The 14,027-nt window shown below is 42.7% G+C and overlaps 1 protein-coding gene and 1 long non-coding RNA gene across 2 annotated transcripts in view; both read right to left on the bottom strand.

Moving 5' to 3' along the window:
- Positions 1–1,952: 1,952 nt before the first annotated feature.
- Positions 1,953–12,712, bottom strand: LOC129202536 (von Willebrand factor D and EGF domain-containing protein-like). The gene is made up of 5 exons (XM_054815504.1): positions 12,376–12,712; positions 8,073–8,168; positions 4,884–4,988; positions 4,025–4,120; positions 1,953–2,390 (listed from the first exon to the last, which is right to left on the bottom strand). The coding sequence occupies exons 1-5, from the start codon at positions 12,608–12,610 to the stop codon at positions 2,281–2,283; spliced, it is 642 nt and encodes a 213-aa protein (XP_054671479.1). The 5' UTR covers positions 12,611–12,712; the 3' UTR covers positions 1,953–2,280.
- Positions 12,713–13,311: 599 nt separating this feature from the next.
- Positions 13,312–14,027, bottom strand: part of LOC129202537 (uncharacterized) — a 34,736-nt gene continuing 34,020 nt past the window's right edge. The window contains exon 5 of the long non-coding RNA XR_008575739.1: positions 13,312–13,433. This is a non-coding gene — a long non-coding RNA (uncharacterized LOC129202537). The remainder of the gene's footprint in view (positions 13,434–14,027) is intronic.

Raw genomic sequence — 14,027 nt, forward strand, 5'->3', positions numbered from 1 at the left:
AGATTGCAGAGATTTAAATTATATTTCTTAAAAAACCCAAAAAACAAAACAAAAACCCCCCAAACCCCCCCAAAAACCCCAACAAAAATCCCTGTAGCCAGTAGATGGTGCTACATTCAAGCAGTATTTCTTCAATATGCTATCAAAGTACTGCTTGCTTACTTCAATCATTTCTGAACAGGGAACTGTTTAAATTAGGGTTTGATTCTGGCCTGCTCAGAAACACCAATTACAGGTCTCTCTCACCGACTGCTCCTGGTCTCATGCTCCTAATGATGCTAATATCTCTTTTGGCTTCTAATCACCATTATTGTCACTTTTGGCTTTATTAGAGGAAGTCAGTCTTTCCAGGAACAATACTGAGATATTATGCCTCTTTGCATTTACATACTTCTGCTCATTTACTCTGAAATCTTGGGTCTGAGGCAATTAATTTTTTTCCATTCACTTCCCTGCAACCAGTATGTCATCTAAGGTATTCAACTTAACTCCTGGCTTTCTGAATTATGGCGTGATTATTGTAGTGAACTGTGACACAGAGACAGAATTTCATCATCATGAATTCCCTCCAGAACCACTGATGAAACCATCTTGTTCCATGCACGAAAACCGCATTTTTCACCAGCATGTCTGAAATATCCAGTGTATCACAGCAAAAGCAGCACAAAAACCATACACTCCTCTTACTCTGTCTCTGCCCCGGCAACAAAACCTGCACAACACATGTCCGTAGCAGGTTTCATCTGAACCAAAGTCAACAGCCTTCAAAGCCAGGGTAAAGGAAGGCTTCTCAACTACACAACACAGCAATTGCTCGTGACAGAAAACAGGAGTCTCATGAATTATACCATTGTCTTTCATTTGCCCTCCATATGCTTGGGTTCTCTCTTTTAGAGAAAGTCGGTAACTGAGAAGACCCCATTTCCTTTGCTTCTTGTCAACGCTCGGTGGCTTGTAATTCCTGGAGATATGTGTCCACCTAAGTCACTCTGCCTCTGAAAGCTACGTGTTCTAGTAAGGGAACTTATACACAGATACGATGTTATTCCATCAAATGGATTCAAAATAATGCATAAGCAAATCGATTACAGTAATGCATAGTTAAAATTCTCCCACCAAAAAAATCCAGTTTCACCTAGAAGACAATGAAAATCAATCTATCAAAAAAAATTAAATTGATTTGGGCATCACTCAGGAAGTTGACTGATTCAACTTCAAGAAACAGCACAGGTGACACACGGAACAATGAAGATAGGAGTCCCACTCCAATCTGCAGCCTGTTCAAAAGGCCACAAAAGCTAAATGGGGCCACACTGGAACACGCCCAGAAGACAAGCCTCAGCATCCTCCACGCGGGTGATTTGTGACAGACGCGGCCTTTCCTCATTGCCAGTCTGCAGCCTCCCATTATATTGCTCCTGTAACAACATGACCTTGAATAGGAATGAATCATCAATGTCTGCATCTCCAGAAGGGAGATAAACACATTTCCCTATCTTACTGGGATAAGGAAAAGAAATAATTGGAAGTAATATGGTTGTAGAAGTAGTCAAGATAAAGAATCTTTTGGAGTATCAGCATGGATTAAGCTTTTAGAAAGTAACAGTGGAACTGTCTGAACAAGTACTGTGTTTGGGTTTATTTAATACTGCTTAAGTGATCAAGATCCAAATCTGATTGGGGGGAGGGGCAGGAAGCATACACAAAGCGATAACCAGGATTTTAATAAAATGCTTTTCAGTTTGCTGATGTTCCAGAAAGATGCAAACTCTGCAAGTTTCCTCTTGCAACTGTGTAATCTTATTGAAGGTAAATTATACTTGAACTAACATCCACTTCTGACGATCTGAATTAAGGACGTTTTGTTTCGTGTGCTTTTTAAAAACACATCATTAATATAACGCAGTAATTCTAGTCAAAGGGGGGAAAAAAATCAAAAAGAAGAGCATAGATCTATTCTGAAGTACTTTATTTGAAGAGTAGATTTTATTTCAAGGTCAGCTCTATCAACCAAGACATGATACTTCTGCTTACGAAGAAAAAAGAACAGAAGAAAACGTGCCATACACTACACACACTTGGATACTTAAAACACCTTTGTTACAATCAGCAATACTTTTCTTTCATGCAGAAAAGCATTTATTTAATATACTGAAGACAAAAAGCTATCTGAAATCATTTAGTTACCATGGTTTTTTTAAGGTCCCCCACTGCTGCAGACTTCATCTCTGTATGAAGAGTTACATGAAGAAAATGCAGCTTATCTTTGCTGAAGTTGCTTCATTCCTTCCTTTTCTTTGTACACTGTAGACCAGAGTACGGCAGTCGACATCTGCACACATTTGGAGCTATGCATTTTCCTCCATGTTGACAAGGTAGTTTACATACAGCTGAAATGAGACACCAGATACATAGTATGTCTTCAGCACAACACAGGATCATTTTTCTTCTTTGTCTCACTGTGCTAGCAGAATTGTTCCCCGGTGACCGCACTGGGACAGTATAAATAAAAGCATAATGGAAGAACTGAAAAGCAATGCCTCTCAATTTATGGCATTGTGGCCTTCACTGGAATACAGCCAGAGTACGTCTAGTCTTATTCATGTTCCATTCCCCTTTTAAAATACTATCATTTCTGTTGTTCTTTAAGGCACAGGCTATTTCTGAGACGGATGCCTCCATGAAAGTGAGGGAACAATAAAAATTCCTACTGAAACTTACTCAAGCCAGTTCTTGGACCCACATCCATGAGAAAACAGTTGCCACATACCAGCCGATGCTCACACACTGCCCTTCTGTTCCCCCACTCCCCCAAAAGAAGGGCAGAGGAAGACTGAGTGGGCGCAGCTTTAGCTGTCCCCTAGCTACACATCAGTTCAGGTAACAAGCCAGGGGCTCCAATTCGCTTACGAGCATCTGTACCAACAGAAGTGAAACTGGATACAGATCTAGTTAGTTTGGGAACAGTCATTATTTTGACATTAAGAACCTGAACACTTCCACCATTACGGCTGGTGCAGGGAATGGAGCTAAGCAGTTTCTAAGTTCTCTGCATCTCCCATTCTTACCTTTGAATATCACCCTCTATCTCAATACACTGATGAATACAAAGGATAAGCATTTCGCTGGTCAAATGGGAATGTTAAAGCAGTATTTGTTAATGTTTGCTTGACCATATATATTGCAGAAGAACTAACACTAGCTGATTTGGATTCCACACCCATGCAAAACTTTCAAATGCAGAGAACTTAATCCGGACACTTTGTACCTACAATACCAAGTTCAAAAGCAATGCTTAAATGAGCTTTCTCTCAGTTTCCCAGAGAGCAAACCAAAAAAACTTTCCTTTTGATAGTGTCAGGATTATTGCCTTTAGCATCAGGGCAGTGCTGTTATAAGCATACAAGGCCCTGCCAGAGAAGGGTAGATTAAAATTTTTGCAATCATCATCTGCTTTTGTGAATCAAAATTTGGGAAAATGCAGGTGGTTGTTCAGCAAGAATGTCAGTCAGTACTAATCCTGAGTACAGCTGGCTTCCTCTTACTCTTTTAAGAGCACCTGGAGTTGATTCTGCTGACTTATGCTCAAAGTGAGAAGCAAGTTTCAATCATCTTCCATGTCCAGAAAATTTAATGAAGCTTCTAACCCACATCAGTACTGATAGTGTTTCTGTAACAGCTATTTTCAGTTCTTTATACTGGGGTCTCGGTTTATAGAAAATATTTCAAAAATACTGACAAGACATACCAAGTAATGAATTTGGTGACAACCAAAATTTGTATCTGAATTTACTTAAGGTGGAAAAGTTCTGTCTTTCTGACCAAACTGAAAAGCCATCTATTACTTAGGCATACTTGTAAGATCCCCAGTATGCAGAAGCAGCTCTCATCTACTATTCTAAGATACTTTCACAGCAGCTTTGATCTTAGCTATTCAAGTCTTAGCACTGAAGATTTGAACGCTATAGTGGTAAATCAAACAAGTAGAGAAAAGGATAAACGAAAAATGTCAGAAGTCATTTACCTAAGTGACATGCTCCACCAACCCATCCAGCTGGACAGCTACAGATCCCAGGAGCCACACAAGCTCCATTATTCCGACAACCTTGAGGACAAATTGCTAGAAGAAAAGAATGGGTAAGTCAGCAGGATTTATAAAACTTATATAGAAGAATTCTGACAGAATGAAAGATTCAGGATGATACAAATCAAAGTGGCAAAACACATTTTCTTCCAGGCCAGATACTCAACTGGTATAACTGTAAAGGCATTTCCAGGACCATGGAAATGGAAAAAAAATATATTAAGTACTGTGTTAAGAATTTTGGTTTAAATGTTAACAGATGTACTGCAAAAGAATTTGACACTATTTTATCTGAGTATGTACCAATAATGCAAGTCCTTCATTTCTACAGCAATGACAATGACCTTTCCATAGTTATTAGGCTCTGTTAAAATGTTTTTGTTACTGCAGTTATATTTTTAATCAATATAAATATTTTTATTATATACATACACAAGGTACTGTGGATGACCCATGCCAGGATAATGTCACTTTATTACCCTTATTTAATAGCAAAGTAATACAGGCATTTTAACTGACAGAAGAGTTCCTTCAAACTTGTCTCCCAGGAGAAAGACAGGGTTTAATTTGGTTTGGGGGTTGTATATAGCTTTTTGTACAAACAAAATGAGCAAGAATTCTGTTCTTGAGAATACAGTGATAAAAAACTGAGACTACTCCAATGATGTATCTAGCAAATTACTTCTACTTCCAGTGCCCTCTCATCAGGCTGCCATCAGGACTTGTTTACAGGCCTTAGGGACTGTTGGCATTTAAGTCACCTGTGGTACAATTAAAGCACGTAAATGTAGATACCCACCTTCTTGGCATCTTGATCCTGTCCAGCCAGAAGCACAAAGGCACTTCACAACTCCATTGACAGAGATGCATTCCCCACCATTTTGACAGCCTCCTTCACAGCTTACTGCAGAAGAACAGCATACACAGTGCGTTTCAGAAACAGCACAGGACTTCAAATAATTATCTTTAAACAGCTGGTCTATCATCAACTGCTTGTTTTATCACATCTGCAAAGACTAAAATTTCAACTACTCAGAGTGAGGCACAGTTCCATAAGGAGCGAGTGAGGATGACAGAACCATGTCTGCAAATGCCAACTCAAAATGCAGTTAAAATTAAGCATGTGCTTAAAAGCTTCTTGATCATTTTCCCTGAGAGTACCAACAAACAAACATGATTATCGCTATGGCACAGCTCCTCCCCTCCCCAACTGTGAACCAGCTGTTCATCAGCTACACCACAGTAAATACTAACATGCATATTCTTATCTATCTTGCCAAATCCCAGCTGGTAAGTCAGTAACGTGGTCAAGGATTCCCATATTTCCTTACCTGACAGGACTTACACATAACAAGAGGAAGATGAGAAGGGGATATTACTTAGACAAATGAACCTATGACTATAGTTGAGTGGTACCTTCCCAAAGACCAACTATCTAAGCAGCCTCCTTATTCCAGAATCGTACATGTCAAAGCCCTGAAGGTCTCATTAATGAAGCATTATTTATGCTGGACATATGATTGGTATCAACTGTGGTGTTCGTCATCTTTGAAATCTGGCATAATTACTGTTCTGTACAATCAAATGCATCCTTTCACAAGCATGAACGTAAGTGTATACAACACCTTCACTGGGTTGAAGAGAAACAACTATCCTTCCTTATACAGATGGACAGTTTGGATCTGCTTGATACTTGGTACAAAAAAGTCCAAATCTCTGTTCTACCACAAGTTTTGAACATGATTTCAGCAAACAGATTTTTGGCACAAATGCTGAACATGCAAGGACACACAAGTCAACTCCGGCACAGTTAGAAAAGCTCTTCAAAGCTTGTTTGCGTATTTCTTTGTCACACAGTGTAAGTTAATGTATTTAATATTGATTGTATTTGATCAACTGCGGTGAGTGGGAGAAGTGCCTGAAGACTGCACGAAAGCAAATGTCACGCCAGTCTTCAACAAAGGCAAGGAGGATCCAGGGAACTACAGGCCAGTCAGCCTCACCTCAATCCCTAGTAAGGTAATGGAACAGCTGATCCTGGAAACCACTTCCAGACACATTAACGACAAGAAAATCATCAGGAATAGTCAGCATGGCTTCACTGTGAGGGTGACCAAGCACTGGCACAAGTTGCCCAGGGAAGCTGTGGAGTCTCCATCCTTGGAGATACTCAAAAGCTGTCTGGACATGGTCCTTGGCAACCAGCTCCAGGTGGCCCTGCTTGAGCAAGGGGGTTGGACAAGGCGATCTCCAGAGGTCCTAACCTCAACTATTCAGTGATTCTGTAATAGCACATTGCACCGCAATGCAGGTTTGTATATCCAGGCTCCATATGACACAGTACTCCACCTTAAAGGTGAACACAAGCACATCCCTTGCCTTATAGGGAAAACATGTTAACAAATACAAGTAGGACTTTTACCTAGATACAACTCCAAGTCTAGACTGTAGTATTAGCATAAACTGAATCCTCATTCTGCTTTTCCTATTTAAATAGTAACTCTCACCTTGCTTCTAATTTAGGGTCTTCTGAGAAGGTGAAGTTACCCATTATTTACAGACCCCACAAATGTACATTTTCAGTTGGCTTTGAAGAAATTGAAAAAAAAAAATTCCTTTTGCTGGAAAATGATGCTGACCATGCTCCAGTTTACCTCATTGCTGTCAACACTGTTATATCTACTCAAAATGAATAGTTATTTTGCAATGCATTACACAACAGCACTGTGCTATACAGATCTTCATTAGAAGACACTTCTTCCTCATCTTTCTTATTCCTCTATAATGTTAGCAATTTTGATATCAAACTACTATCACTAGCAGGTGAATTCTCATTCAGTCTAGTTAACATCCCAGAGCTACAGTTTAAGCTTCTGCAAACTTAGACAGATGTTACCACGTTAGGTACACTCAGGTCATGCTTGCTTCACAAAATACCAAACACAGCTTTATTAAAAAATAAAACAAAAAAAACCCCACCCCAGACAACCCAACAACAAGATTCCAGAGAGCTGCAGAAGCTAGCCGAGTTCCTTCCCCAAGTACCAATTAGGTTACATTCCAAGTAAATGCCTGTAGCTATTTCACATTTGAAGGAAGTAGAAGAAAATGCCCACAGAATAAACATCAAGCATAAATAGAGAATCCTGTGAGGTGTTGCTAGCTGCTGTGACCACAGTCAGACAGAATGCTTATTAAGTTCTCAGCACAGTGATGACTGCCCAACTAATTTATCAGCATCTGTTCAAAAAACTTGTAGAAACTTTTCAAGTTCAAGGTTGAGGCTTTTCTTCTGAAAGAAAAACAATGCTTTCTTTTCCTTCACTCTCTGGGGATATCCTGCCTACAAGTCATCATTTTCCCCTCAAACTATTTCAAGTTTGCTTCCCCTTTTATCCCAGAACTCAAGTTATCAGTAGTCTCATCAGTTCATAACAACCTAACAATGTTTTCTTGGATTGCCTTTTCCAATTCATGCATAGATTCAATAGGCTTTACAAAACTGTAACAACTGGTCTTTGCTACTCCTCATCTCTGCCACCTCCCATTACCTATCAACAATATACTGCCATGCATCTCTTTGGCAACTTGCCCTCAATATTACCATTTTGCAGATACTACACAAAAGTTTCTACCACCTAATGCAGAAATATGTATCTATACAAGTCATCTCATTAAATTTTTAGGAAGAGTCTGTCATAGAGCTAAACAGAATATTTACGTAACACATAAAGAAGGTATTTTCCAAGGGACAAAATTCTCTCAGAGTCTTACAACACATTTCAGTACATATACTCCACTCCATTCTCCCGCAAGCACGCACATCCTCTAAGCCATGCATTTTTTGACAGTAAGGTCAGAGGTCTAAGGAATTAAGGTCATTATTTCAAAGTGCATTAGATCCTGGATTTGAGGAGTCCTGAATTAATTTTGTCTGTTTTCAAACTTCTTGTCTTTCCAAGCTATCACTTGTTTGGGTTTTACTCACCTTTATGACAGTATCTACCCCCATAGCCAGGTGGACATCTGCATTTTCCAGGCCTGAGGCACTCCCCACCATTTTTGCATTTTGGATAACATGTTGCTGTAAAACAGACAACAAAGCTTGGATAAATACTGGAGAAGCTTACCAAAAATTACTATTTATGTACATAAGAAATTTGCATTATTTTAGTCTCTGAGCACTCAGTTTTGTCTTCACATTTCCTCAGATACATTTGCCCTACCATCCCACATTGCCAATCAGGTGAAATAGTTTCCCTGCACAGAGCGTGCTCCACCATTTTAAACTTTCGATCACTCAAAACTAAGGAAGCTTTTGGACCCTAGACAGAATAGACAGAAGAGAGCGCCATATTGAAAAGGAACAAAGGAACACAGCTGGACTGCCAAAGAATATTTTGATAATTGAAGGCAAGAAATGACAGGTGAGAAAAGAGGTGATAAGAAGAAATAATTTAATAAAAAATGCTGCAGCTTCAGTGCACCTTCTGATTCTTAAGATGTAATATCAGACTTAACTCTTTACTGGATTCCTACATACCTCTCCAGAAAAACTACATGCTCATTTCATCATGCCTGTTTTCTAAAACGTCTCCAGAAATAAGTCAGCACTTCCTTCTCCTCCACCCTCTTTTTTTGCCTCAGCTGGTCTCTGAGAAACCTTTCTGAAATGTACAGTTTGTTTAGAAATCATCTGAGATAAATATAACTTTTTTCATAACTGCAATTATCTGTGAGGAGAAAAGCATCTATGATCATCACAGATTCTGCAGCTTTTTCATTTCTGACAGCCTGAACAAGTTGGATAAGGCACAAATAAAAATCATCATTTTGCTAAATTCTGGGTAAATCCAGTCAGACTGAAAATAAATTACTTATCACATAGCCCTCCTTGCTAGTCATAAATCATTCCTGAATCAGCCCTGGTGTCTGAGAAAACATTTGTTTATTCACACAGAGATTTTAGAAACCCATGTGTTTCAGAGAATCTCATCTGAATTAACTGCAGGTGTGAAATGAGTTCTCTACATCACATTGCTTTATCCTTTGACTGGATGAGTGAGAGGTCTGAAACACAGGGAAGAAAAGGGAAAACATGAGCAGTGAATAGCACTGCATCGACTTTGCCCTCAGATACTTACTGCACTCTCAAGCAATTCAACTGAAGAATAGAGGATTTTTCACATTAGTATCTGCAAAATGAGTATTTGCATGCAGATAAAGGACACAGACATGTATGAAAGAAGCATTCAGCACTCAGGTCTGCATAACTGTTTTACCAGATGCTTTCAGTTCATTGGAAATGCCTTACAAGAGCTCTTGGTTTAAGAAAAACTGTATTTCTGTGTTATTTCACATAGTTTTATAAAGTTTACCTATTTATGCTAAAAATACTAATATGGCAGCAGTATCTGAACATCACTGAAGTCACATAAACAGAGAGCAGCCTTGCTGTGAAGACCTAATACTTAAATTTGATACCACTTGCACAAAGAAAGCATTGCAAGTGGGAAGCACTGGCATCAAATGAGGAAAATAAAAACCAAAACAAGAGAATAGTAATGAGATCCCAAAAGGTTAGCTGTGTGCATTGTGCAGTACCATGATCCTATTCCACTGTTCTCATCTGTTAACTTTTACCATTTGGACTGCTGGATACTTTCCCATGCAAAACATCTATTTATAGGGAAGAGCTGAAGAAACACTCTATCTGGCACACACCTTTTATAAAGCAGGGATTTCAATAAAGGGCAGGAGCTGTGTGAAAGAATTAAATATTGTCCTGAAATCTACACCCTCCAAACTAAACTTCTTTTCCTTATGCTTGTTTTACCCTTTGCCAAAACATCTGCAACTCCTCACAGACTTTTGAGACTAAGCAAGACCCCTCCAGTGAACAGGAGGGATCTGACCTGCAGCTTCACAGCACAACATGCTACCAGTGGCCTCACCAGAATAAAGGTTATGCTGAAAGCACCCTGAAGTATTTTACAGACACCTGCATTCAGAGACCTCTTAGGACGGCTCACAGGTTGACAGCTGAGTCCACCAGAACTACCCTATGCTCAACTCACATGTCATTGTGATCCCACTTTGAGCAAGAAGGCTAAGCAGGAAAGACTCTTTGCTAAGCAACCCACCCAACTAGAGAGAAACAGTCCTATGAAAAGTCTTGCCCAACTTTTTCCCTCCGTTATATCCATGTTTTGCAATCCCACAGGCTAGGGTATTCCAAAACCTATACTGAACATAGCATTTGTGTATATAATTAGATCCATTTAGCTTCTAACCACAAATTCAAATAAGTTTGAAGATCACCTACTTAAAACAAGGGCAAATATAACTTTGTCAAAACTGCCTTCAACTGTAACAAAATTCACTTCACCTTTTCTTAATTAAGAAGAATTTTTTTTATGATGAGGGTGGTGAGACACTGGAACAGGTTGCCCAGAGAAGCTGTGAATGCCCCATCCCAGGAAGCATTCAAGGCCAGGTTGGATGGGGCTTTGGGCAACGTGGTCTAGTGGAGGGTGTCCCTGCCCATGGCAGGGGGGTTGGAACTAGATGATCTTTAATCATTCTATGATTCTATGATAATTACAGAACAGATTTTTCTCCTTCCCCTCTGAACCTCTCAATACCCAGAAAAGGCTAGAGGCATCACAAATACTTTTTTACACCACTACTTCAAGAACATGACACTTTAAGTAAAAAGCACAGTGCAAAATTGGAAAACACCCCCCTCCCGCCCAGTCAGACAGACTTCCCCCACCCTTCATTTGTATGTTTTTGATGAGAGGGAGGAGGAAAAAGTTAACTTATCTCAGTTAGTTTTCTTGACAGAGTAAGAGATGAAACTTCATCTACTCAATTTTTTTCTGCATTGATGACTTTATCAGAGCAAGCATTCAGTGCTTCCCTTAACAATACCAGACAGTTCACCTCTAGTTCGTAAATGGATCTAAATCTCTGACAATCTTTCACACCGTCTCCAAACCCAAAAATGCCTAGGATCCAATGGTTAGTTGGAACAGCGCATACTGCATAGTTATTCATCCCCACTATGCAGTGCATTAGCTATACATCAGTTGTCACCACCTGCTAGCCTTAGCTTCTAAATAAAACAACGCTCCATGAATGATTACGGCGCTGAATTAAATTTTTGGCATCCCACTTCAGAGTTTAAAAAAAAAATCCCATTTTAGATGAAAGGAACTGAGAACTAAAACAAATACTGTACAAATCATATTACCTCTTCAGACAGGACAAGATGTTAGGCAAAAGAACTCCTCCTCATATGGACTGTTATTTAGCAATTATTAGCCACAATGCTCTGTAGTTAAACTTTTGAAGAAAGGAATTACCAATTGGGCAGGTTACATTAAACAGGGTTTAAACTGAAACTCTTCTCGCCAGTGTTTACTTTTGCATATTAGGCGATATTTTCAAAAGTACTTTGTCTCCCCTGGGCAACCAACAGGAACAGACTTCAGTTCACCCTAGCTTTACACCTCCCACCGTGGGAATGGGATGTACGAACAGTTCTGTGGGTCAGGCTCAGAAAGCTGTCAAGCCTCTCAAAGCACCACTCCTTACTCAGGCAAGTATTTAAACATGCACAGGGAAAACGACAAAAGGGAGCCGATGCAGAAGCCTATCCAGTAAGTGGACGTTTACCCAACGTTCAAATGGTAAAATGCAACCTACTGACAATATGGCCATTTCCAATGGTGAGGTCTACTCACCTCCGCGAGTGTCTTCATAAAGGAGCTGGCTCTTGGTTGTGTCCTATCAGTTTGCTGTCATTGCCTCGCCTCACCAGAAACTGGGCGTCTCTACCCCTCTTCTTCCACCCCACCTTGCTCGCGTCCTCCCCAGCACCTAACCACCACCGCCTCATACCACACCCAGACCCCAGCTCCTCAGACCTTCCCGGCGGGATTACTTGCAGGAAGGCGGACAGCTCCGAGCGGTCGCACACAGGTACTTGTGCCCAGCGCTGGTCAGGCCAAGACACGTCCTCACGGACCTTCACGTACTTCCCCGCAGCCGCGGGCAGGCGACGCACAGCAGGGCGCCCCGCCGCAGAGCTCTGCGGGCGGCCTGGGGCCGGGCGCGGCCCTGACCGCGCTGCTTCTCACCTTTCCCCGCGGCGACGCGAGGCGCGGAGCGGCCTCCCCCCGCCCGCCATCGCCCCGCGGCGGCTCCTCGCCGGCGGACCCGCCGCCTTCCCCCCCACCATTGGCACCGCGGAGCGCCCCTCCCGCGGTGCGAGGCCGGGCCGTTACCGTGCTGGCAGAGCTCGCCCTCGTAGCCCTTGGAGCAGAGGCAGGTGCCGTTGCCGAGGCAGAGCCCGCCGTGCTGACAGCGCGGGCTGCAGGCCGCCGGCGGGCCCGCGCCGAAGGGCAGAGCCGCCCCGCGGGCGGGCAGGGCGCCAGCCTCGCCGCCGCGCCACAGCCCGCAAAGCGCCAGCCAGAGCAGCAGCCCGGGCACCCCCCGGCAGACGCCGTCCCGCCGCGCCATGGCTCGGACGCCTAGCCCGCCGGCAGCCGCTGGCTCGGGCAGCTCGCCGCCGTCCCGCTCCGCTCCCCGCGGCTGCCTCCTCTCCGCTCACTCCCCTTTCACCCCCCTCTCCTTCACGCCCCCCTCGCTTTTCCCCTCTCGGTTCCTTTCCACTCCTCCTCCTCACCCCCACTCCAGCGCCGGCCTCCCCCCCGCCTCGTCTCGCCGCCCCCCGCGGCGTGTCACGGCGGGTGGAAGCGCCACCCGGGGGTCGGTGGCGGCCAGCGGGTTCCCCCTGCGCGGGCAGGGCCGGGGCTGCCGGCACCGGCCTCCTGTCAGGCTGCCAGGGGCGCCCGCGGGACTCGGCCGCAGTGGCTGAAATTAACCGGGCCCGGGGGGCTGCGGGCCGCAGCCTGGCCCAGAGCCCACCGCAGGCAGAGGACCAGCCACTAGGTAGTCATTTCTCATTTATCGGGGTAAGCCTCACGCAGGTCAAGGAGACCACCTTAGCAGGAAGCCCAGCCATGGACCACGCTGCCTGTTAGCCCTTCCGCTGTTTCCAGCATGGCACTGCTGCTGCTATGGAACTGACCGACCTCCCTCTTCACGACCCTCCAGAATCTCTAACTTCTATTTGCTTTCATCTTTAAAGCCACCATAAGATGTGAGCATCATGACGCAGTATTTAAGGGTGATTTGAGAGAGCAGACTGACATACTGAACTCACTGCCACTTTGCAGATGGGAAAATGTGAGGAATATGGGCTTCATGCTGCCGCCTCATCCAGCATGCTGTCTCTGGGAGCGGCTGCCGCCTCATCTCTGGGAGCAGCTTTAATACAGTTCTGTGACAAATAAAATAGCAATATATTTCAGTTCAATTGTGAAAATATCTTCAGTTGCAAGAACACAAACATAAGATGATCAGAGAACATTTTTTCCTCCATTATTTCCCATCTTTCACAAGCACTTCCTATCATTTTAGATGTTTCCCAGAGAAGGCACACACTTTAAATGCCAAGACTGAGCCCAAGGGAATTTTTGCAGACGAGTTTGATTGACCAGTACCGATAAAAGGAGAATATAAACACCTACATAAAGCATCTACAGAAAAGTGAAATAAACCTCATGCCTTTTGAAAAACTAAGGAAAAAAACCAAGTCTATCTTCAACAGAGATCTGACTTTGAATTAGTTTTGCCAGTGGCATAAACCAGCTTAATTTCTTGCCTAAAGAAAGCAGTAGTATGATCTGGTAACTGCATTCGCTTTGGAAATTAAAATTTGTGTAGTTGCTTGATAAAATAAAAGGCAAAAATACTTCTGTTGGAAAACAGGCTTTGATCCCTTTTCACACCTTCAGAGTGTGGAACATACAGTTCCTAGAAGGAGTGAAATACAAGGCAAATCTGTTACTGATAGTATGAGGTGCTGTCTGGC

Source organism: Grus americana, chromosome 2 (genome assembly GCF_028858705.1).
Source record: "Grus americana isolate bGruAme1 chromosome 2, bGruAme1.mat, whole genome shotgun sequence".
Lineage (NCBI taxonomy): Eukaryota > Metazoa > Chordata > Aves > Gruiformes > Gruidae > Grus > Grus americana.